The sequence below is a fragment of the Taurulus bubalis genome (genome assembly GCF_910589615.1).
Source record: "Taurulus bubalis genome assembly, chromosome: 1".
Taxonomy (NCBI): Eukaryota; Metazoa; Chordata; class Actinopteri; order Perciformes; family Cottidae; genus Taurulus; species Taurulus bubalis.
This window is the reverse complement of record NC_136589.1, coordinates 4,883,078-4,909,403: the sequence shown is the minus strand read 5'-3', so window position 1 is coordinate 4,909,403 and position 26,326 is coordinate 4,883,078. Positions and strand designations below refer to the sequence as shown.

The 26,326-nt window shown below is 42.6% G+C and overlaps 1 protein-coding gene across 7 annotated transcripts in view; it reads left to right on the top strand.

Annotated features, from left to right (window-relative positions):
* Positions 1-5,458: 5,458 nt before the first annotated feature.
* The window catches only part of esrrb (estrogen-related receptor beta), a gene marked incomplete at both ends in the record, with an annotated part of 37,753 nt that continues 16,885 nt past the window's right edge, over positions 5,459-26,326 (top strand). For 2 of the 7 annotated variants that reach the window (XM_079231636.1, XM_079231633.1), the window contains 4 exons: positions 5,459-5,508; positions 9,261-9,329; positions 18,496-18,905; positions 24,304-24,420. In XM_079231636.1, the coding sequence (XP_079087762.1) occupies positions 5,459-5,508; positions 9,261-9,329; positions 18,496-18,905; positions 24,304-24,420 (646 nt within the window). Of the gene's footprint in view, positions 5,509-8,991; positions 9,178-9,260; positions 9,330-18,495; positions 18,906-24,303; positions 24,430-26,326 lie in introns of those variants that run through there. The other 5 variants (XM_079231635.1, XM_079231632.1, XM_079231631.1 and 2 more) reach the window with 4 other exon arrangements.

The window sequence follows — 26,326 nt, the reverse complement described above, 5'->3', positions numbered from 1 at the left end:
CAACAACTTCATAAAACCACTTTTCCATTCATTAGCAATGGCATTTCATATTAGAGCCCTTCATCTCATGGCTCCTACCTTTAAGGGAGTATTGTTTATGTTAGCCAATAAAAAAAAATGTACATGCAATTGTGAATTCACACATTTAGCGATATTCTCCTTCACCATCTGGAGAATCTTTCTGTGGGTTGTTGAGAGCCGCTCACTGGTAGTTAATGCACCTAACACAGGGAACTGAACAGGACCGCTGTTGTCATTCCTTAGTGCTGAAGCGCTGTGCCATTACATTTATAGATTTTCTCTTTGATGGGATAATTTGGTCTTTATATCGCTCACAAATGAAGTGATCCTCAGTGCTCCTTGCGCAGCTCAATGTGCAGGTCCCATTTTCAAATACAGTTAATTGCATTCGAAAAGAATCAATGATACTTTCACGGTGACAATATCATTCTTTTAATGTCACTTAATTTCCTCAGTGAAATGATTACATCAATAGCCTGGAACCCATTTCTATCTTTCAGCATGAATTAATCTATTAAGGACAATAATTACACGTTTGTAATGGATAGGTTTTTTTGTGCTCAGGAGTAAATGCAGTCGAGTCTCCATTGTGCGCCAGGTTGTTGGCACTGTCCCGACTCTCATTCATTCAGTTTATGAATTACACTATCACCCTGGGAAAATAAATAAATAAATAAAGGTACCTCTGCTGCAGCTCCTTGGTGGCCTTGTTTTGAGATAGCCCTCCCTCTAGTGGAGATGATAGAGTTGGAGACTGCTGTCAGCTGGCTTCATGCTCTGGCCCACAGCTGAGGCAGTCAGTCAATGATGGAGAATGTAAAATGGGTGGAGGAAATCCTTTCATAAGACAGGATGAGACAGAAATGATATGAACAATTTAAAATCTTTGTATCACACGTATAAAGGGAAAAGGGCTCCAGAAGCTGTAAGGTTACGTGTAATGCTTTGAAATGTGTTTTGCAATTATTCATACATATTGATGTTTCAGGTATAAATGGTGTTTTGCCAGAACACTAACAGTGGATCCCAAAATAGGGCCCGGGAACCACCAGGGCCCCAAGCAGAGGGGGTGCCATGGGGGGGGGGGGGGGGGTGCCAAGTTTCATTTCACGATGATGTACAAACACATGCATTGAATGCAGTTTAGTCTACTTTCACATGGTGGCCTGAACAGGATCTGACCTCGTCTTCAAAAACAATACAGAGCAAGCTACATTGATAAACATAAATAAAATAGAGTTAGCGAACGCCTGGGTTATATGATACAGTCAGTGTGATCTCTGCAACAGACGCGACACTGCTATTATCCTGTTATTTATTCATCATTAGTGGAAACCAATCGACTGCAGTGGTGTTCAACCTTTTCACATCTGCTGTCGCCTACCGCTTTCTCAGGTGACAATGTATTCACTGCTCTTCTGGGGTGATGAGCAGAGGGCCACAATAAAACTCATTAGAAAACTAGAGGTACTAAAATGACACTGAGGGAGTCTCTTTGCCGGTTGAGGTGCCTATAACAATTCACCAAGCAGTGCAATAAAAAGAATAATCAACAGGATATATTCTGCGGTATTTCACAACAGCATGAACCCACCCCTAAAAAAAAGTGGGAGTTACAGTCACGAGACAAACAGGTGAAACGAGTGCATTTCCTCGCTCCCTCCCTGAATCCCATTTGACCCCGCTCACCCGGGTCCCGCTGCCGGTGGAGGTGTTCGGTTTAGCCGCAGGGCGCGCGCCGGAGGAGGAGTTGCTCGTGCTGAGCGGCGCGCTCAGACACTCAGAGCCACATCACCAGCAGCGCCACCGCTACAGCAACCCGGAGACGCCGGTGCGCTGTGCTCAGACGGGGACCTGTCATGACTTGTCCGAGTAAGGTACACTATGCAATTGACCAGCCGAGCTTGATCTTCCTGTTACACAGTCGAGGCACATTGTTTGTTTTTTCCCAGTTTTGTGCTAGTTTTTTCTTTTTTTTCTCTCGACATTTTGTATGCAATTTTAAAAAAGGAGCTTCGACACACCTGTAGCTACTGTAAGTTATACAAATGTGCACGCGGTTGAGCTCTTAATTGAGGCATGGATGTGCGCGCGGTCCTGCTGACTGAATTATGTTATCGATTAGACCATTGCTCTATGCATGAACAGGTTAAATATGACGACTTTACAAGGCCTGGCTGTCTGTTTATTTCCCAGAGAAATTCTGAGGTAGTTAAATGCAAACCACTAACACTGCAGATTTATTTGCTAATTCTTTGCCAACGTGCAGTTTTAAGGACGTTAGGTTTTTCAAGTGCCTGCATGCTTTGTTTATGGCACCAGACTGTGTGTAGAATTGACAGTGTCAGTTAGAAAATTGATAAAAGCAACATTATCACACCATCAAGAGGCTTTAATTTGCTCTATAAAGTTCAGCAGACGTGCACGTTTACCTCCAGCACTGAATAACATAAAGTTCTGCAGTAGGGTATGAAAAAGAAAATGAAGGCGATATCATTTCAGGACACTAATTCACTTGAGGAGACTGCACTGCATAAAGTTACTGTAGTAAGCTCTACTCACTGTTTTCTAATCACACATCCATACTGTACATACAGTACATGTAGACAAACACAAGCTGTAAAGAGGGAACAAATGCAGATATGTCTGATGCTATTTCCATCTAAATCTAAATCATTCAAACAAAACAAAAAATATCATGTTAGATAATCAACTCAGCCCTGTCCTCGGTTGTCACACTCCACCAACTTTGTCGTGCCATGTGTGATTGAGTGTTAGCCAAGTGCAGCTCTATTCTTTATTTCTATCAGATCCCTTCCTGTCAAATCAACTGTCACCCACCGTGATTTTTTCTTTCTTCATAACAGAGATGATAAGAAGGAACGATAGCAGCAGCAGGGCTTTCATAGCTCACACTGCGTGACAAAAGTCTGTGCAGTGTCAGTCGAAATCCTTGGGAGGCCAAAGGAAAATATGCAGAAATGTCATTTATCAAGTGAAGGCGTTTATCAACATGAAAGACAGTGCACAGGCTAGATAGCAGGATAATATTGCAGCCTGTCTTGAGAAAGGAACACCTCTTGATTCTCTGTAACTACGTCTGTCCATTTAAATCATGCTGGATCAGCTATTTGTACAAGTAGAATTATGCTGTGATTTGTGCAGCAATTCAACTCAAAATGACTGATGTTTTGCCAGTTCTGCTTCCGTTAAATAAGCTGTTGTTTTTTAAATATTTTTTAAATATTTTTTTGACATCCCAAATTAGAGGATGGAGTGCCACAACTTGAATAAGTAGCGGAATTATTAGAACTTTTATGAATAAGGAAGTACAAGGAAGTACCTTATTTCCTGCAGTGTCTTCTTGGAGTATGAGAATTGTGTTTTGATAGTGATTTTATTCCTCTTTAAGGAATTAAACTGACAGGTGTTTGACTTGGCATCAATCTTAATTGGATTTTCATTTATTTTAGTCATTTGTTTTTGTCACAAAAAGAGAGCAGATGCTGTGTGATCTGTGCCACTGTGGAGGCACTCTTGCTGCACATCAATAGGCCTGTGATGATCAATAGGGATTGCGTGATGTTTTTGCATTGATTATAGAAACGTGAGCCGATGAATGGAACTGGATTCCTCTCTAAGGGTTACAGTGTTCCTGTTCAGCAGAGAAAACCGGAGAGCAGCAGAGCGACCTTACACACCTTTATGCACGAATCTGCTGGTGGATCTGGACTCCTCTTCACTCACTCTTATTTTCACTGACGAAGCTGAAGACTGCTGTCAGGCACCTTGTGAGTTTTTGAGAAGTGGACAAGCTGCTGCTTCTTTCTGCTCGACTCAGCCATTGTCGGACTGCTCATTTCTCCAATAAGATGGCATGGTAAGCTCTGTTGTTATAAGGTTGGGATACAGTAACACAGAGACCCTCGCTGGCTGTGAAATGCTATCTGCATTCTCGGCATTCTTACCGAGCTTGATCAACAGTGAAACACAGGCGGTTCTAAAGCTGGGGTTAGAGAAGACAGAGCTGGATTTTCCGCTGCTTTAGAAGCTGATGGGCTTCCAGAATATGAGTTATGGCTCGAGATCATCTCTCACAGGTGGTGAAAGGTTCACAATGGTACCTCACATGTAACACCCGCAAATGGAGCTAGCGACACAGCTCAATAAATACATTTACTGTCCTTAGTGGCTTGAAAGCTATTGCTTTTTGAAAGTAAAGTGCTGCAGATGCACTCGACTGCTTGTTGGAGCTTCTACAGCGTGGCTTGGGCTGGTGTCAGATTTGACTTTATTATGTGTTATCTAACTGTACAGGCTACAGTTTGACTTCCTAAAAATGCATAAAGTGGATTACTGTAAGCTTTTGTATTGTCAGCGTCAAGTTCTGAAATGTCAGCTGCTTGGTAAAGTTCTCTGTCGTCGTCGTGTGAACTAGTTTTGTTGCGGTTTTGTTTGATATCATTGAAATGCTTATTTATATGAGCATTCACGTGAGAAGCTGAGACAAAATGCTTTTCTTTGCAAATTCATCAAATATGAATTACAAAAGGAAAAAATAAATTGAAAGATACTTCATTGTTAAATACATAGTAAAAAAGTCAATACAGAAAGAAAGAAACCAAGCTCTTAAAAAAAAAAAATGCTCGCTGCACGCACTGAGACTCTTTACTTCTACTGATTCATAGTCCACTGTGAGTTCTAAACAGCCAGCATTTCACAACTCTTTTTATTTAATTGAGATGGAAACTTTGTGTGCTGACTGTCCTCCTAGTCTCTGTTGTTCATATGATAGGTTGTTTTGTCTATGTGAGTGTGAGTGTGTGTGTGTGTGTGTGTGTGTGTTGTATCTGTGCATATAGCGGAGTGTGCGAGTGAGCGTTCGGATCCCTCCTCCCCGGTGCTGCGCCGGCCCCTCTGTCGCTTTAAGTCCTGCCCCTCGGAGCCAGCCAACAGCAGCTGTTCCATATTCATCAAGCCCTTGAGTCTTAAAGAGCCCTATCCCGACCACGGAAAGAGTCATTCCCCTCGCTCGCGCTCTCATGCTCTCTCCATCTTAGCGCTCATCCCGCTGCTGCCTGCGCTTCTTTCTCTGTCTCACCCCCCTTTACCTCCTCCGTCTATCTGTCCCTCCCCCCTTCACTCCCTCTCTCTCTCTCTCTCTCCCTCTCTCTCTCTGACATACACACACACTTTCACTTACATACACTCAGACACACTCTCTCTCCCACACACATATACATAAACACACAAACACACATGCTCACGCACACACACGCGAGTCCAACATACCTGTGCAGGCTGGGGGCAGCGTGCTGCAGGGGGCTTTCGGCAGCGTTGTCTCTGAGGGTGCTGTGCCATCATTTGGGGAAGAAGCGAGTCTCAGTTGTTTTCTCTTTCCTCTTCCTCTCATTCCTGGAATGCTAAAACTGGACTGATGGACATTTCAGAACTTTGTCTTCCAGACCCTCTCAGCTATCATAACCAGTAGGTGCACCTTGTTTCTTTCTTTCCTTCTGTCACTTTAACTTTTAACCCCTCTGTTTGTGATGTAGTTGTATTTCTTCTGTCATTCTTTTGTTCTTTTCTTTTTTGCCTTACCTGCTTTAGTTTTTGCTCTAGTTTTGTATCCTGAACCCCACTAGTCTAGGCACTGAACTTTCTCTTGTTTTAGCTGTCATGTACTTTTCCTGGCTTCTCTATTCATCTCCCCCCTCACACCTACTCATCCTCTAAAAGATGCACTTTCTCTTGTTCATTGTTTTAAGGGCTCTTAAATCATGTAGGACTTGACAGTATCGAGCAACAGGGCAGGTGCAACTGTGTATGTGTGGAGATGTATTGTGTGTGAGCACATCATGTGGAGAGAAAGACTGGCATCTTTTTAAATTCCATTCAGAGCATGGCTGATTGATTTACCGTGCCCCTCTGCAAACTGTGTATTTGTTTCCTAAAGAATTTGGGGTACCTGTCCAGTTGGGTTAGGAGGTTGTTTGCTGATGGCTTTGTTCTTAGAATCGGCCGCACAGGGAGAATATATATATATATATTTTTTTTAAGGAGATGAGATTAACGTGCAGCCGTGAAATTGGAGAGGATAAATTAGACCGTGCAATATTTGTCGGCAGAGAAGACAAATGAAAGGAGCCTGTAACCTCGGTGTCCCAGCCAGCGGCACACAACTCCTGGCTGCTGGGACAGTCTGAGCTCCCAGCGCCTTGCACACCTTCACTTTGTCAAAATATCCAGTTTGAATTCGATACAAAATATACTTATAATGTTTAGTTGTTAAAAATATATATATGTTTTTAATTATATAATCCTAATGTATTTAATTCAACATATCCCTGTTAATCAACAGACTACACTATATATATATATATATAAATGTATAGATCATTTTTATATTAATCGTTATTATATTATATAACATTTTCAATTTTGAAAAGAATATTGATAAAGTAGTATAGATGCAAAAGTAGTAATTTGTGGAAGACCAATCAGCTGTTTAAATTTCAATTACCTCACAGTTGCCTGATAAGTCATTTACACATTCAGACAATTTTAATTTGATTCTGTCTCTTGTAAAATATCCAGAATATTCCAGTTAAATTGTGTATCGTCTTGTAACTAAGCTTTTCATGTTCTGGACATTATTTAAGGAGAATTGAGGACTTTAGTTTAGTTTTAATTCATTAGCTTTTAAAGAAGTATTCCTAATGCAGTGAAAATACGTAGCAGGTTATATAATATAGTGTAAAGTTAGTAAGCTGAATGTTGTTCCTGGGTATTGCCTTACTTCACCCATTTGGTCACAGATATTCTTTACTTCGGGCTTTAATCACTGAAAATTCAAAAAGTAATTTGAGAGTAGTTATTACTATTCTATACAGACATTCGATAATCTCCTTTTGTTTATTCTGTAATGGATTATAAAAGTTCACTTCTTTCTCTGTTTTACATTAATACACAATTACACAAACAGCAGTAACAGGTTGGGCATTTATGTAACACGTCAAGTATTATATGTTCAAGTGTATTTATATTTTTCATTGTAGTATTTCCTGCTTTAATTACCATTATTCATTTTAATCAGATCTTTATACAACCCCCACATGTATGTATATTTATATGTTTTATATATGATTACTCTTAAGTCTGAGGAGATAATTCATTTTAAAATTATTTCCCCTACAAATGCACTTCCCAACACATTTTGGATCATATTTACTAACAAGAAGAAAACATTTTTAACATTAAAACATGGGACATTTTTATTATGTTGTATTATGTTATCATTTGTTTAAAATGGTTTCAGTTTTAGTTGACGAATATTCACTTTGTCTCCTTTCAGGTAATCTGACAAAATTCATAAATATATTTTTGATTTTACTTCTACTCTCAAATATTATACTTAATGTATCAAATGCAAAATAATATGTTCCTAAATTTATACATTAAAAATACGTTTCAGTAATATATTACAGTTAATGTTTATGTTAGTTAATTTGTTTTTTCCCCCAAAGCATTACAGTTGCATATTTACATATTAGAGCTTTAGTGATGGTCTACACTGATTTGGAATGTGTATATGATAAAAGAAAATACTGATCAATATTTAATGGCACTCCACACAAGAAAGCAGTTGCATTTCTGTGTCCCATGATCGTACTATTTGATTAATATGGATACATTTCACATTTAAAATAGCAGAGAAAAGAGCATTTGCTGAGTTGTAAACAGGTGTTTGATTTATAAATAACAAAGGTGTGTTTAGAAATAGTTTGTGATCAAATGTGGATGCAATACATTTTATTTCTGACTCCTAAACAAAACAATCTGTCACAGTAATTTGTGTAAAATTGATGATAGTAAATTAGCATTTCCCTGATTACATGTCTTCCCACCAACAGTTAGTTATTTGTGGGATCTCTCCAGCCTTGGCCTGAGTGTGCTATTCATTTTGGTCCAGCAGTGGCTCTCCTCTGCTAATTGTACTGTACGGTATTTGCAGCCCCTCACTGTGGGCTGGATGTGGTTGAGAGGATTAGTGGGACGTATGTGCTCCATGTAATTAGCACAGCGCTGTTGTGGAATCACTGTGGTATACTCTAAAGATCTACCCGAGGGCATCGCCACTGCCTGGGAACCGGATTGGAAACCGAGTTTTGCCTTTAGAATAGAGAGACATGCACCTCTTGGCTCACTGGCGTTATTTAGAAATGTGAGCGCATGCAAGTTTTCTGACAACACAGGTGTTACTGAAAGTTTAATTCTCTGTGTATGTGGTTCTCACACTGCCGCTGGTATGTAGCCCGTTACACTCCACCTGTTATTTACTTTTGCTTGACTTCTTGGAGTCTGAATATCTCTTGGCTCAGGCAGCGAGACGAGCCGCTTACTGTACGGGTCTGACAGGCTTATTGTTGATCTTGTATTGCAGTGGCAGTTCGCGCCACTCAGAAGTCAGCCAATGCCGAGGATTGTCAGTTTGAGTTCCTCTGTGCTCGCTCGAATTGAATTGAGATGTGACATCTTTCTGCTTCTAAATGTTCCATCAACACCCTCGCTTTCCTTAAGCCCTGGCAGAGCCACTGCTGTAAACTAACTAGGCTATCCAATTTCCCTTCATGAAATAAGAGCTTTTTAATGTATTTCTTAGAGAAGCAGAGAGAAGTTAGCACACAATGATGAATTAGATTTCAATTCATTTGACTTCATTCCCAGCTTGCTGCATTAGAGCCTGCAAACACCCATCTCTAGCAGTCCGTCTGCTTGATTCTTATTAGGTTTCAGAAAACAAGGCGAGGGAATTGCATTAGTGTATCTTAAGTTAAAAGCTCTTTGCTCTTTGACCAAGTGTTTCATTGTTATTGGGTTAATCAGATTTTTGCTGTCTTCATGGAGATGCTATCGCAGGCTAGAGGCAGTGGTGGGTAACCAAAGCAGCCGTGCACAGACACTATCCAGATGGGATCAGCTTACGGTAATTTGGTTTCAGAATACATTACCAGAAGAGGCTTCTGGCCGAGAATGGCCACCCCGCTATGAGCCAGGAGCTGGTGGCCTCTGTAGCTGCAGTGTCCAGCCCCACAGCCCACCTGTCCCCATCCCACCCTCCTCATCTCCCAGAGCTTTTAGGGGGTGTTGGGATGTGTGCCTTTTTTTTAAAGTAAACCCTGATGTTTTAAAATTCAGTCTGTCACCCAATTCTAAATACTTCTTCCTTGTACCAACAGGGCTTTGTTGTCCAATTCATTAGAGAGATTCCTGAGTCCACTGGCCACGCTGGAGCCCTCTCATTTCTGGTATCTAGTATCATTACTTTCACTGTAAATATGTCACTCAGCTCAGGCTGAGCGGGGGAGGGGAGGGTGCAGCATGTTGTCCCTCTCCAGGCCAAATGGGGATGCAGGGTATATTGACACTCTGGATGTTCACTGTTCTGTAGCTTCAGATGTATTTGGGTTCATACTTGTTCGAGCTTTGACGCTTAAAGGAGCCGCTAAATCAAACCCACTCATTTATTTGAAGTAGTGTTACCGCACCTTTGGGTGCTCTATTTCCTGGGTCATTCATTAGGAAGATAAGAGTAAGCATGCAATATCCGGACTTGTTCTGTTCTGTAATATTACGACCCGTTCTATTTAATATTGTGCACAAAACTCAGTGTAAAAATTATCATATTGCAAGTGAACTTTTTCTTTCAACCGACATTGCATCACAGAAAGTTTCAAGAAAGTATAACATTTTATTTTAAAAATATTATTGGTACATTTTGGATGTAACTGTTATTATAACATGCTGTCTATTGAGTCCCCCGTATGATGTTTGGCCTTTTCGCCGCTCAGTGATTAGCTACCAGGCCTCTTTGGCTATTTCACAACATCCACCCGCACAGAAACCACCAGCCGTCACCACACGCCTCCCTCCTGATTTCTCATCCATTGTAACCTTGGACACCTCCGCCGCAGTGTGAGAATCTGTTTAAAAATAACTAGGTCCATTAGTCTAGAAGGATAATGCTAGCCTACGTGGGCTCTCATGCCCTTGTGGCAGCAGAGTGCTATCACTGACACGGTGCGTCAGCACTTCTTCCTGTTGCTCCAACATTGAAGGGGTCCTCTTCATTTACACACACACACACATGCATGCATGCATGTATGCGCACAGGCACACACACACACACGCGCGCACGCCATCTAGAACACGGGAGTTTAGAAAAAATAACAGTCAAGAAATACACTGAAAACTGTAGAGTGGGACATTTGTGACAAGAAAAGACCTGAAACATGAAGTTTTCTGTTTTTCCCAAGGCTGCTTGTTTCTTCCAGTTCCATTAGTATGATATATATGAACGCTCACCACAATGCTGCTGCTTTTCAATCACTCTGTCCTAAATGTAGTGGAGGGAAAACTTGTAGGTCCACTAATTCACACTTGGTAAGAAAATGTGATGTAAGGTGGGTAACAATATGGGTGTTTATCAGTGAAGGCTATTGGTATTGAGCGGCCAGTTGTTTGAAGGTTATGTTTCGGAGCAGTAATTGAAATGCAAAATAACATTAGAATCGATGGTTAGCTTTGTTTATTTATGAAATCAATATTGAAACCGTCCGTCACAGTAGCCGCTCTGATTCCCACTGACAGCTTCACCAATTCTCCTCTACATGGCCAGAGTGAGCCTTTGCACCCATTACAGCTTTTAGACCCGAGCGCTCTTCTTTCTCTTCACTCTTCGGACAGCTGCGAGTAAATGTCCCACGCTCATATGTGAACGCACACGGCGCCGTAGCTTTGAAGGGAAATGATGCAGCGTGGCGTCATCAACTGTACAAAACTGTTCGATTTCAAATGACTGACGCAGCGTGCACACGTTTAGTAGCGATGTTACGAGCGTGTCTTCGAGAGAGAGTGAGAGACAGCACTACTATCACTCATCCCTGATTTGCCCGAGGGAAGTGGATGTGACCAATAACCAGTCATTAACATGGCAGCGTGCAAAAAGACAGCCGCTGTAGGCCTAGTTTCTCTGTGCTGAACAGGAATTTATATTGACGTGTTTGATTCTCTTGACCCGTGTCAAATATGCATTGCTCGTATAACAGACATATGAAAAACCCTTTTGTTTGGATTTTCTCAAACATTAAATTATGTCAGAAAACTCTGGTGTACAATCCTGTTCCTAGAAATCAGAACTGAATGTCCTTCCAAACTGAACATAATTGATGCATATTTGATTTAACAATAACTCACATGTATTCTTACTTCAAACCGTCATTTTTCTTCTTTTTGAAATTATTTGTATTATTTGTTCAAACTAATGGTGCTTCCATCTCAGTTTAAATCTGCTTATCAGGCCAGGTTCTGACTCTCCATTACACAACATTTCACGACAGAATCATTTCAACTGATAACTGACAGATGTGTTGGTGTAGAAGTGAGTGTGTGTGTGTGTGTGTGTGGTTCCTGCTCGCTCGGCTGCCTTCACATTATACAACTGTGTGCTGATTTGTGTATTTTCCTGTTGGTCACAATGCACATTAACAATAAACGCCTCCTCATGAGCCCACCCCCACAGCGCTGAGTGCAATCGAATGGTCAAATGGAGTGTCTGGTTGTTGAACCTGCCACTTGGAGACTCGCTGCCTCCCAGTTCCTCCGGTGACACCAGACGTAGTGAACACTGAAATGTATGTTTAGATTGCCCCCTGAAGGAGACACATTAATTCAGGGAAATATCCCCAAAGTTTAATTATTCCTGAATGGTGTGGTGGTGGACACCACCGTGTAAATCAGTTAGGCCCACCCGTCTTTTTATTACCAGCGCTATTTATGGGGAATGTGTGGCAGCTGGTAGAGATGAGCCTGTAAAAAGCTAGAGGCTATTGCTATGACTATGTCTGCTGCTGTGGCAGACCGTCACAGCATCATCAATTCATTTTGGAACTGTTTGAATTGTGTGCTACAATTTAAATCAGAGAAATCAAGTTACATTTGATGATCATGTTGTATTATGTGTGTTATTCTAAGCTCACCTATGTGCCGCGATGACACACCGACTGTGAACCTGTACAAACATTTACACATTTGATTATCCTAGACGCCTGATAAACCTGCTAATTTTGGCCGGTTAATTTTGCCCTGTATATATTTGTATGTGTATAGAGGACCATTTATAATGGAGGCAGGATGGGCTCTTTGTTTTAAGCAGGTAGAGTTCTCCCCTAAACAAGGACGGCCTATCAGAAGAAGATTAATGAAGTAATTTCATGCATGGCTCTATGCCTCCGTCCCCCTGTACGCACAGCCACTGTGTCTAAACCTGTGATTTACACTGGACTGTGTTAAATAGCCTTAACCCTTTATAATAATATGTCTTTCTGTTTGTGACACACACACACACACACACTGCAAAAAACATGCAACACAATCTACAATATCCTTCGCCCCTCCGATAAAATTGGCTTGGATCTTTTGCTCAAGTTTCCATCATTCATAATTTATAATCCCCCCTCTCTTTATTTTACATAAGGAACCCTACTGAGAGCGCGTGAGAGGTGTGCTGTGGTTGATATCTGCTGGCTTTCCACATAATTTATGGCAGTTAAACAAAACCGTAGCCTTAAAAGGCTTTTGTAGCATGAAACTGAATTGTTTAAGATATATTCCTACATCTGCCCGGACAGGTTATTCAGGAGCATATTACCAAATCCAGTTTTTTCTTTTGACAAGAGTGTTGACATTCTGCTCTTATTAAATCTCTTTCAACTGACTTTATTGATTCATTATATTATCATATTACACATGTATATTCACACTCTTTATGAGTGGCCAAGGTAACTGATGATATGTTGATGATGGCTTCGTGATGCAGGATATTCTGTGATAAAACAATTACTTTAATTTTCAAAAAGCAGTAGTATTAGGGTCTTGTAGCCAAACAACAGCACTGTGTCTTTTTAGTTTAATGTTCCATCATTCAAATGTTAAACAGACGTAAAGTGACAAAGGACTGTCAGTTTATAGTTAAAATATATGTTGTAAAGGGAGTGTATTGTGATATTGTCGTCAGTGTATCAGTAACATAGGTTTTGTCTAAGGTCATTAGCCACAGCAGCTTTGAAGGAGTCTTTTAATATACAAAACGCTGATAATTAGAAACTGTTTTTAAAGGATGATTTTTTTGCCAGTAGTGGACTATAATTGCTTTTTGTAGATATCACGAGCCATTGTAAATTCATGTTGTTAAATTATACCATGGCCATGTCTCATAATGGATGTAATGGAAACTAATCTTTTCTAATGAAAAAGCAGAATTAAAAATTTGATCCCAAATGTACTGCACACCAGACTAGACTTATCACTGAACTTCTTTTTTTACATACAGTAGGATGAGCTGTTCAATTCTGCAGGGAGCTTCCCCACTGGGTCTGCATGGAGGACCGTTAACTCTTTGCTCTCCACAGTGGGAATTCTAGACAACTGACAACTCCCTCACATCCCCCACTGACAGTAGCTCTGTCATGAGCCATTTGCTGCTCTCAACATCCTGAACTCAGCCCCTTATAAGAACTAGATCTGCCCAGTGCGGCCCAGACAGTTTACGTCAGACAAACAGCAGCGCCTGTATCACAAGAGGCCCTCTCTTTCCTGCCAGCAGCATCTCTGGAACAGGAAGGAGCAAGAGGGGGGGATCAATAGATGTGATCTGCTTCTTGGCCAGCGCTATCTTGTGGTGCCGCTGGAGCATGGGGCTCATGTTGTCGTAGTGGAGTGAGCTCATAGCTTTATAAAGACTACAGTGACATCGCTGTGGAGCAGCTAAATATAATCCTCTGCTGGAGACTGAAAAACTTAATTGCCCAAGCCACAGAGCACCATGGTCCCCCCAGTGGTAACCCTGCACGAGCCCCATGCCTACGGACTATTGATCCGGGGCCCTCATTCTCCATTGGTACCATAAACACAGCTCTCTCTCTCTATCTCCTCTCTCTTCCCCTCGCATATCGCTTACTTTCTCTTTTCCTGTTTTTCTGTCTCCTCGACTTCCCTTTTGTTTGCCTCCATAGATCTGCACATCATAAATCTCTGTCAGCTTCTCCTGAGTGTCTGGCATATCCGTTAATACAGAGACCCCTCCCCTCCCTTCAGGTCCACCCCCTCCGCTCCCTCCTCTCTCTGCCAGAGCAGGACTAATGAATGAGAAACTCCAAAATTAGGGGCCTCTCCCTCATAGATTAGAATGGGTCCCTATGGAGTGTCGGGCTTTCCTCCAACCAAACCACAGCCATCAAACCCCCAGCATTTCCATCTTTCATATTCTGTCTGCAACACAAACACACCCTGAGCCCTAAGAGCACATAAGCCCTGACAACGTTGGTACAGACACACATGCACATCACCCCGAGAGTCTTTCGGCCCCTTATTCCCCTGATGGTCATTAACCTGGAACCAGTTAGGCAGAGAGGCGTCCTTCATATTTCAACCCAATGTGTTTTGGAATCTCCATTCCCTTCCTTTCTCCCAAGGGCCACCCAAACCCCTCCCTGAGCCACAGTCCTTTTTCATTTCCATTTTGCCCTGCGAGAACACACACCGAGCGCCCTTGGTGGCAAACACACTTCTGCATGTGTTTCTGTGACTTTAGTCGGGCAGGTGCTGAATTTCAGCGTGGTTGTCCGCTCTCCCAAAAAAAAAACGAGTGTGTTGGAGCGGTAAAAAGGTGGCGGTGGCCCCTGGAGGAGAGGTCAGCGTGGCAGCTGCCAGTGGGTTCTTGCTGTGGTGGGGAGGCTGAGCCTGGCTGAGAGGAGGTCTGTCAGGAGCTAATTGAGTTCGTCCTACCAACGCTGACTCTGGGGCCAGTGGCTTATCAGGCCACATCGCCTGGGGCCCTCCAGACAGATCTGCCCCTACCGGGGCATCTGATATCACCATCGCGCTGCCTGCAGATGTCAACCCCCACCCACACCTTCCCCTCCATTTACCCAGTTTGATCAGGTAGCAAGGATGTGACACTCCGGGATGAGGTCAGCAAATGTTATAAAATTGTGTTTTTGGCATCTTGTGGCCTTGAGAGTGAAAAGGACATCGGCAATACGCTCACTGTTTGAGTTGAGCCCCAAGCACGGGTTTGTACCGAGCTTGTGATTTACACATGAAACGAGGAAAGAGCCGCAGTCACCCAGAGAACAGTGGAGGATGTCAGTATCCTCCTGAAGTGAGCAGGAAGCTCTCAGCAGGAACACTTACAAATTGGCTCAATTAGATCCAGAATGTTCTGCGTTCTGGCGACAGTGTCATCCGACGTTCAGAGTCTTTGCTTGCAGGCGAGGAAAGTGTTGAGACGCGCGAAAACGAGAGCTCCTCGCTTTTCCTCTCGGAAGTCGAGGAACAGAGAGTGTGAGACGAGCTGCCAGATCATTAGGCCAGCTAATCCTGGTCACAGCAGCACCAGTGGAATGATATTAGGGATCTGAAATGCTGTTAGGAGGGCCAGGTGGAATCAGATTAAAACCAAACTGCGCAGTGTGCGTTTGCGGGCCCATAACCCACTACTCAGCATGAATTTTGATCAGTACAAAGGGAACAAAAGGAGGAGGAACAGAGAGAGAAAGGGAGAGAGATACTGTATCTTGGACGAGCGCTGCTCCTTTGGGCAGCCAGGCAGCAGAATTTAAAATGCTCCTACGTTGAGGAAGGAAGTAAGACAGAACTATAGATTTTACAGCATCAAGTCCCTTTCCTGTCTGCTCTGTCTGTGTAGCACACAAGCTAATTAGCACCTGCCCCACATATTGAATTATTTATTACAACTATTGCTGCTGTCAAACTATTTAATGCTCATAATTCATTTTCCCATACAATGGTATTTATAGATTTAAATTGGACCTGTCCCATTAGAGATTACGAATATTTATAGAAATATTTTAGGCTATTTGATTAATACGCCAGGTTCAAGTGGTTAGTATTCCCTCAGTATCATTAATCAATATATGCAGGCTTGTTAAAAACATAAGCATAGCCGTGGTATAATGTGTCATAGCAGAATGAGTTAAGGGGATTCTAGCCAGCACATTTATTATAAATGACCACATTGAGCTGGAGGGGAAACAGTTAAGACACTTATGCAATTATGCTAAGTGTCACCCTAAAGATGGCCTTTGAACCGGGGTTAAGCTTACTCTGAATTTGTGAAATAAAAGCTAAATGGAGCCATCTTGTGCTCCTGCGTTTTAATATATAGCCTTTAATAAGCCAAGTGCAGGTGCCCTATCGCACAGGTGCACATATCCATCTGAAACAGAGAACATAAAGCAGATGAACACAGAGCCGTGCATTAATTTATGGGGATACAATCTGCATTCATTATCAAGAGCGGCAAGTTCTATTTAAGAAAGGCATGAAATTGATTCACTTTTTCAATTTCTATCTGCAAGGACATTTAAGAGTACAAGTGGATAATGTTCTTAACAGAAAGTCTGAATAACTGCCCCTGGTAGTATTACATGTCTTTTGTCATTGTTTAAATGGAGAGTATCTGAAAGCAAAACTGCAAATTGGAAAGCATGTTCTCAAGCACAATGGTAGTTGTGTATCAGTTTTATATAGTGATGGCTTTATATTGCAAGAAGAATTCCAGGAGTGCACAGGCAAAGGGCTCACTCCACAAGGTCAACGGTTTTAACAGGGGGCATTTTTTTATTATTTATTTTAGCAGTTAACCTTTTTGTGAATTTCCAGAAGTGGTTGGCACCTGGAGCTCCGATGAATATACATGACAGTAGGGAGGGAAACCTGGGAATGAGATTTAATTTGACATGCTGACCCCCATCTCCACAGGCCCAGGAAGCCAGGGTGAGAAAATAAGGTTGACCCACTGACCTCTGGGCCTGAACCCCTCCGTCACCCACCCTCACAATTAAATCAGCCTCAGAGAGCAAGAGGCAGTCCGGCCGACCGAAGGGGACACAGCGGAGGCCTCTCGTTTCCTGTTTGAGACAGACAGCCATCGTCCAATCAGGCAGATAGAGCCGGGGAGGGAACATCCCTCTCTCTCCGTGCTGATGGTAAACTGACATGTCAAATATGTAAACATTACCATTAGTTGGCAATATGCTAATGGAACTAATGTGCTAAGGCACAACTTTGGGCTGTCTAGCTGCCACTCAATAGGAGCCCCTGTGTCTGAATTTGCATAAGCCATGCAAGGCTCAATTTTGTTAATGCAGGCAAGTGCAGGTGACCTTTCACCCCTTCCGTGGTACCTAATGCAAAGGGGTGTGTGTGTGTGTGTATGTAAGTGTGTGAACTAGCCTTGACCCTAAGGGGTCACTTTGTCTACACAGCATCCCCAATACAATGACTTATCCATCTCCTCTCCCAGTCCTCCCCTTCAGTTCACTCCATTTGTGGACGAAAAAATGAGTTGAACATGTCTGGGCTAAGTTTTTCCCCCCATTGTTCTTCCAATGCAATTTCAAGTTAAAGGTTATAGAGCAAGACTGAAAGAGATTTATATGGGCGAGGAAGGCTTCAGAGTGCATTTTGTGGCCACAGCCAAAAGGCTGCACTTTAGTCTGCACACGTTACAGCATCATATTGCATGTACTCCAAAATACAGTTATTAGGCAGACAGTGAAAAAGTCAATATCTTGCCATCATGTTTTCCTTTTGGTTGACTGCTGACTCAAGGAGACAAGCCAAGGTCCACTCTACTCTCTAAACTATGGAGATGCCCCAGACTTGATATGCCGTGTGTGTGTGTGTGTGCATGCGTGCGCACACTTGCGTGTTAAGTTATTTGAGTGCTCCCTTTCTATCCCTTCCTCTTCCTCTCTTTCACTTTTCTTTTCTTTCTGTCTGTGTGTTTGTATTGTTTTGGGCGTGTGTGCAACTGTGTGTGGACGTGCGTGATGTAGTTTTTTTTTTTAGCTACGGTTGTGTGCGGCTAATGAAGCACTTATAGGGAAGGTTAGGAAACATAGTGGTACAGAGAACAGGACATTGGAAAGACTTGAACATCACCTGACCATAGTTGAAATAGCGTAGATTACGGCCCATGAAACCAACCTAGTGCCATCTTTTCCTGTACGAAGAAATTGCATGTTTATATTTAAAAACACATCTTTTTCTATGAAAAGCATAAGAAAGATTGAAAGGGATCCTAGATGTTAATCTACTGGGACTGTATTGTTTAATATATGCTGTATAATTAATGAACTCAAAAAACGTTACCATAATGTCTACTTAGAGGAAAAGAGCATTTGCATTGTAATTTCCATGAAAAGCCACAAAATCATTACATTTTGTACTTAATTCCAATCAAGTGTTTCGCTGTTTGGACATTTATGTCACTCCACTGGTTGATAAGATTAATTTCTACTCTCGGAAGACCTCTGCTAATCATCTTCCTCTTCTCCTCCTCCCTTTTCCCATCAACCCTCCCCCTCCGTCTCTCACCCCATCCCTCAGGCTGCTGAATAGAATGGCCGCTGATGACCGGCACCTACCCTCCAGTTGTGGGTCCTACATCAAGACGGAGCCATCCAGTCCCTCCTCGGTCATCGACACGGTCAGCCACCACAGCCCCAGCGGCAACTCAGACGCCAGCGGCGGCTATGTCAGCACTATGAACAGCCACTCCAACGGCCTGGACTCTCCACCTATGTTCACCCCCGGCGGGCTCGGGGCCGGCACCTGCCGCAAGCGCTACGATGACTGCTCCAGCACCATCATGGAGGACTCGTCCATAAAGTGCGAATACATGTTGAACTCCCTCCCCAAGAGGCTGTGCCTGGTCTGTGGAGATATAGCCTCAGGGTATCACTATGGGGTGGCCTCTTGTGAGGCCTGCAAAGCCTTTTTTAAAAGGACAATACAAGGTATTTTTCTCATCCCACCTTCCCCCTTACAAACACTCAATACAAGTATTTCATTCCTTGTCGCTGCATTTCCAGACATAAAAACACCCTCCATACAAGACAAGTTTTGGCCTCACATACTCAGGCCAAGAGATTTACTATGTTAAAAAACCACTGGAGTGTAAAAGATGTTTTCTCTACCTCCTGAGACCAACAACCTCCGTTAAAAGAATGAAGAAAAAAAAGATGTTTGATTCTATTAGTGTACAATACTCACTCCAGGATAACGTTAGAAGCGTATTTACTCATTATTAAATAAAAAAAAGAAACCAGAGGAATATTTTGACATGGGACGGATTGAAGGTATGATTACGTCGTCTGTCATGGTTGGTGGTGTATGGTGGACATGACATCATCACTTAGAGGTCAGATTTGGTGGAGTGCACGGGGCTGTTGGCCCAGATGCCTTAGGGGGGGGGGGGGGGGGGGGGCTCAGAGAACGTGCTTTATTATTCCTGTCCTGTTTTGTGTGTGTGTGTGTGTGTGTGTGTGCCTGGGGACTAGGGTGCGATTGGCTATCTGCAAGGCATGATGTATCACAGCTTCTCATTAGAGAGGCAATGAAAGGCCCCCCCACTGTGAAACTGTGCGCTCTGCTCCAGATTAATCAGGAGGACGGAGATATTGTTGAGCCTGGAAACAGCTGCCGGCTTCGTACTGCAACAAATACAGTAGGCAAAGTAGATGGAAAAGGTGAAATGAGCCAAAAGTTTGGAGTGTAGTGAAATGAGGCAATTAAGAGTGGAAGAATTATAATTTCAAACTAAATGAGTCAGACATGTTTTATCCATTGCTTTCAGTAGTTTTTCATCAACAAATGATTGTAGGCATTATATGAAGATCTGGCCGTCTGTCTGGCTGTTAGGTGTTGATTTAGGACCTTACAGCCCTATCAGCTTTAGACAGTCTATGTACCTTTTGCAGGCAAACAAAAGCATTAGGCCAAATCCTCCTGTTTACCCATGCTGCCATCAGCAATCCTGTCTATTGACAATAGATGAACATTTTTTTCTCAAATAACATAACTGGGCTTTTGTCCCCTCACTAAAAGTACACTGACGGCAACACAATGGAACAGAAAAAAAGGCACCGGGGAAGAAAGAGACGTCTTAAGTGGAGCAATGGCCCAAACAATTAAGAAGAAGGTACATGGGAAAAAAAATTGAAAGCTCCTCTTTTTTTTTGCCCTTTGCATTGTCGATTTGAAATCCCTCTCTTTCTCTTCTTGGAGGGCTGCCTGTAATGGAGCTAATCTGCCGTCGTTTGTCCGAGCCACAGGAGTTTTGTCAATAACAATCAGCGTTTGGAAAGTGTAATTAAGGCCGAGGCTTTTCATTAGGAAGAAGGGAGGGGGCCGTCTCCAGGGACGGGCATGCCAATTAGAAACTCAGGCACGCGTCGCCGGGTAATTTCAGGGAAAGGAGGGGAAAAAAAACCAGGACTTCTTTAGATTGGAGAGGGACCCTGCTGCTCTTTCAGAGGAGAGGAGGAAAGGCTTAATGGCATAATAATCAGACAGGGGGTCCCAGGCAGAAAAAGCAGGAGGACGCAAGGACTTTTTGGGGGAGGTGAAAGCCTTCCAAAATGATAAAAGAAACACATGCAGGATGGCTGGAGGAAAATGGAGGCAGTAAATAGCGGGATGTAGAGCCCTTGAAAGAATGAGAGGGTGCCGTTGATGAGAACTGATTAATTAAAGGAATAACGAGGCAGTCAAGGGTGGAGTGTGAGACGGCCCTCTCTAATGAGAGGAAAACAAAGGAGCTGTCTTTTCCAGCCTTTTATCACATTGTTCTATAGCACTTAGGGCAAATAACACGCTAAGTTAATGTTAACCATGTACATGACAGTTTCTTTATCGCCTTGTGCCCACCTTGTGTAACTTCTCGTGGTACAGCAGTTAATTATTGAGAGGAATAAGATGCTTTTGTTATTTTTTTATAGGCTTTTTTATATTAATGTATACAATTTAGCTATGTTTAAATAGTTTTGACTTTTTGTGATCATTTAGGCGCTGTGGAATTTACTATCTTTGTTTTATTTTCCACACCAGCCCCATACTCTTACCTTTTCAACAAAAGATGATGGAAAATCCATCATCTGTCACCTATTCATCCAGTGAATAGCCCCTTGAACTCCTACGTGGAGATAGTTACATTACTCAAGGCCAGGCCCAAATTAATGTCAACCTGGATCTCCATCCATCCCAGAAATACCCCTGTTCTCATTGCTCCCTAATCATCCCGCCATTCCTGCACCTCACGTGCCCCACCAATCAAAAACATAAATCTCTTATTGAACCGTGTTTTCTTCCCATTTTGAACCCAAGTGTAAAATTGCTTGAAAACCAACTGAACTCAGTGGCCCCCTTTTATATGAAGTAATAGACCTTGACAGTAAGCCTGTAAAAGTCAGTTTAGATTTTGATGAGAAATACCTGCCATTTTACAGTAATTTACTTACAAGACCTGACTTTCCCCTCTGTGCCCTGGCATGGGTCCTGAAAAGCCATAAAATAGATTGAGACAGATACTTATCAAGAGAAGAAGGAGGGAAATCTTTTTCTTCTCCCTTCACTCTGTAATGTTATTGGTAACCATACCATAACCTCTGTGAAGACGGATAAACCCCGGCATGGCCCTCGGGTTAAAGGGGTTCCCGCCAGTATGCTTCATTTATATAAGTGAAACCGGTCGTTCTATTACTCTACAAGCTTTCCAGTCATCATCTCTGAATAACAAGGTTAATGTAAATTATTGAACAGGTGTGCCCTTTTGAGTCAATGTTTTAATCTAATATAACTACAAATTCCCAATTAAAGCAGAAGTTAATTGTGACACTTTCTGTAACTACTGTTGAGAAGACTGTAATATATTCAACTTTAGTCCATTTAACAAAAATAATCATAAATGCTACATTAGAGGTAAAAGTCAGTTCAATTCATTCATCTGTTTACCTTAATGTATTAATGTAAATATCTAGAATTGTGTTTTTATTTAACAATTTAATTCAAGTCCTAGATAAATTACAGGTATATTTTGCATATAGAGTACATTAAGTGGTTGACAGAATGATTTTTACCACAGTGATTACAAAAAAGTTCCAAACATTTAACAGATATTATAATTACTTACATTTGTCATAGTCGTGGCAAGTTCCAATCTATGGTTGCTGCCTTTTAATATGACAATTTCTTGGATATGTTTCTTCTTTTATCATTATGAATGTATGTCAATAAAAACCACAGGCCAAGTGAGGTCGAGGCTTTTGGTCATGTAGCTCAGGGAAACGACGCTCGGCATGTTTTGAAGAGGGACTTACTGTTCGTATACTGAAACTTCTTCTAAATATAAACCTAATGGAGAGATGAAAAAAAATTAGTTAATCCGCCCCCCTCTCAGCATTGAGCTATGAGAAGCCCCCTCTGACAGAACATCAGACGCAGAGGACTTGACAGGACAGGTGGACACAGTAGCCCAGCAGCGTGAGCGCCTGTGTTTGTTTTTGTTTCTGGAGTATGTGATCTCCAAGGGCTAAGAGTTCGTTAGCCACCTCAATATTTTGAGGTTTGTGCACGTGCCGCCATCACCCCTGAGACTGGGAAGGGGGAGAAAAATACCCCCGTGAACAAAGAGTCCTCAGGGGACACACAGGGTCAACTGTGGCCCGGGTCGGGCCGTGCAAGCAAACCTGCCACATAGCATGCATTCAACAAAGTGAATAAACGATGTGTAAAGATGTTTCAGATTTGCATAATCCATGTTTCTTTCATGTATTAAGTATTTTACGTCCCCGCAAATTGCTGATTGGTTAGTGTATAATGGGAACGCAAACCAAAAAGACCTCCAAGAATTGAATCCAGCACAGAGTGGCACTGATTGCCTCCTCCCAGGATATGGGAAATGGATAGGATTATTATGGTCTGCTCCTGCTATGACAACAGAGAAAACAGACAGAGGAAAGACAATCAGAGCTCATCAGCCGCCTTCCCTCACACCTTTATTTACCCCAATCCCAAAGAGATGAGGAGAATTAGCATACTGATTTCTAACCCAGATATAAGGAGGAATTTCTAATTATTTATAACATCTTGGGACCCTCCTCTTGATCTGCCCAATAATGTTAACATAATTGCATAAGTTGTCAAAGGATGTTGGAGGGCTAGTGGAGGAACGCCAGTGGAATATTACACAGCTTTCTGTTTCTCTGTACAGAAAATATGGAGAAACGGGTCGGAGCTGTGTGCTTGTGTGTGGATTTCTGTTAACACACTGCACAGTATAAAAGGCCTTACACTATGTGTGTTTAGTAGTTTCCACAGAAAGCACATTTGCTGACTTTACGTTTACTTATATGTATTTTAATGGGTGAGTGGAAAATATTGAGGTACTCATGATAATTAAATTATCTTTTTAAATCACTCAACAATTTATTTCACTGGCGGACAAGGACATAAACCCTGGGTTAAAAGAAAAGTTGAGGGAAAACCCCAATGTCAAAAAGCTTTAAAGCTGAAAGCCTGTTCAAAATGATGATGATTCAAATTCCGAGGCTGAAGCAACCCATTACATTGAAACCCTCTATTGAAAACCCCTGAATACAGTAAAATGTAGGGAATCAGACAGGAGCCTCACATATCCTGCTCTTTCTACTGCTAATGCTAGAGTAGAGCGCAACCAGCTCCTTTTATTGTGTGGCAATGAAACTCTTTTTCATTGCTCCGTCCTGGAATAAGACGCTGCAGTTGAATAATGCATTAGACCTCTTGCCTGTACACTATGTAAATAGTCAACAATGGCAACAGTGGTAACAACAGGTTTGGGTCTGCTGAAGTATTATGTAAAGTGGTCCGGGGCAGCGTGTCTGGCTCTCCAGCCTGCTATTGAGGCAGCGGCAGGCCCCTCTGAGCGCAGGGGACATGGCCTGCGCCCGGGGCCCGGAGGGGACACGCACAGAATTAATGAGGCCAATTTAGTGTTGGACCTGGGTGGCGTCTACTGATGGATCCTGAAGGACTGTTGTAGCTTTACTTCTACCCCCCCACCTTCTACCTCTTACCCCAGCTTCTCCCCCTACTGAGGCCCTCGGTGCTGGAAGGTTCTCTACTCGCTGGAGACCTGAGCCGCCTGCACACTACAGAAATACATTTTATAGGCATCCATATGGTTAACAAGTGCCCATGCCTGTTTGGCAAAATATGATTTATTATAGACCAGAGAATACACATCAGTAGCTGCACCCTATTTACCATTAGGTTCCCCTTTAGTGCCTGTGACATTCCACTCAATATTTTAAGATTTCACAAACTGGTTTTGTTTGTGATAACCTGGTGTTGTTCTTCTTTTCTTCTCCTCCTCAGGTAACATAGAATACAGCTGTCCTGCCACAAATGAGTGTGAGATCACAAAGCGGAGACGCAAATCATGTCAGGCTTGTCGCTTCATGAAATGCCTCAAAGTGGGGATGCTCAAAGAAGGTAAGAAGAGTAAGAGCATTTTTATTATTCTTACACACACACACACACAGATGCATTAACTGTACGTATTTTTGTTCACATGACATTCATGCAAATACAGAAGCCACCATTAATCTGATAAGGGAGCTGCTCGTGCAGCATTACAGCGTCACACACTTGTTCTCATGAAAGTCCCAGACTGCTTTGGCAATGAGTCCCAGAGTATCGTTCATGGAGCAAGCCAAAGTGAGATGCATACAACTGGCTGGCCAAGACAACAGTTCCCAGCCCCCCTGTCCTCCCCTACCTACAGAGCAGTAAATAATGTGCAGTTGAGCTGGGGACAGAAATATGCTGAATAGGTTGATCCTGCCGTCTGAGTAATAGAATTGTAACAGTATTCCGCCTGGAAAGTCTCGGGCTCGGTCCCCGAGCACACACCGGGCACGGTCTCAGCTCACCCCCGCATATTGATCCACTAAATGTTTTCCGAACATCTCAGCTCTCTTCCTGTGGATGATTTTTTAAAGTCACGCCAGCTGGGAATTCAGTGACAATTAAACATGCTTCCAATAGATTTGTCCTGTTGGGTTTCTCCCCCCTTTTACCGCCCCGACTGAACCCCCTGAGACCCCGAGGCATGGCTGCTCTTCCAGGGGAGGCACCTATCTCTCCTCCTTTACCCCATTGCACTAGCACATGCATGCTCACCCGCCTCTCTCTTTCTCCCTCTGTCTCCTTCTCACTTGTTGGTTGCTCCAAAGGGGCCAGACAAATGAATAATGAAAGATATGTGACTTGGGGGTGAAGTGGCGGTGTTATATTTATTCGAGCCTCCTCTGGGAGTAGCTCAGGATCTCTGTAAGGAAACGCGTTTTCCTCGAGTGCTGCTGAGTGTGGCACTTGTGTTGTGCCAAGTACGGTTGTCCCTCATGTTTATACAGTGGTGTGAATACTGCCAGACAGAAGCTCTGATAAATGAAATTCTGTACAATCTTCCACTTTTAAGTTCTCTGCCTAACTCTGTGCCGTATATATGCCCCCATTATTCATCGGAGAACAGGATTTATAGATGCATAGTATATCCGGTTGCCACCTGAAGCCAGAGTCATAGCCCGTATGGATCGCCACACAGTAACAGAATCCGCTGGACTGGCTGCAGCCAGATAAAGCCTCAGTGCCAGAAAGACAGAGTAATCGCATTACTATCTGATGAAAAATGTATGCCAATATATCATCTTGGAGAATAAGAGACTACGAAAATATGTAGCCGTGGCTATAAATGAATGGCCAGTGTCAGGTCAGAGTAAAAAGAATATAAAACTCAAATATGCAGACTTTGGCTAAGCCCATGGTTCTGTGTATTCAGCACATTGTCATAATATGAATGGCCCTATTTTAGAAAGCGGCTGTCATCACCTCACGACAACTATAACAGGCTGATTGAAGTCTTGCGCAGGTATTGCAATAGATCCTTCTAAAATAACCGATTTCTGTAAAAATAAAAAAAACATATTATTATTCAACTTTGCACATGATTTGTCATGCTTAACAGAGACTTGAGTAAGCTGTGCCTTACGGCCCGGCCCTTTAAAGTGTCACCAAGACGAAATGGAAAGAGAGACACATGGTCTCTGTCCACTGTAAGCTCTACGAAGCCGTCGGCTCAACGCCATGCCCAGGCCCAGAGTGTGGAGATGGCCACCGCTCATGTGACTGAGGTTGCCACTTACTTTCATTACTGCAGAAAGGTCACATTGTGTCTCAATGGAAAATCACCTAATTATAACTTTACAGCTCCAACAAAGTACAGTGCTGAACCCCAATGAAGCAGAAGTTTAAATCCATGACTGTCTCTGAAAAAATAAACATTTTAGACGTATTCTGGAGAAGTTAAAATTCATACATTCACAGGTTTTACTGAGCA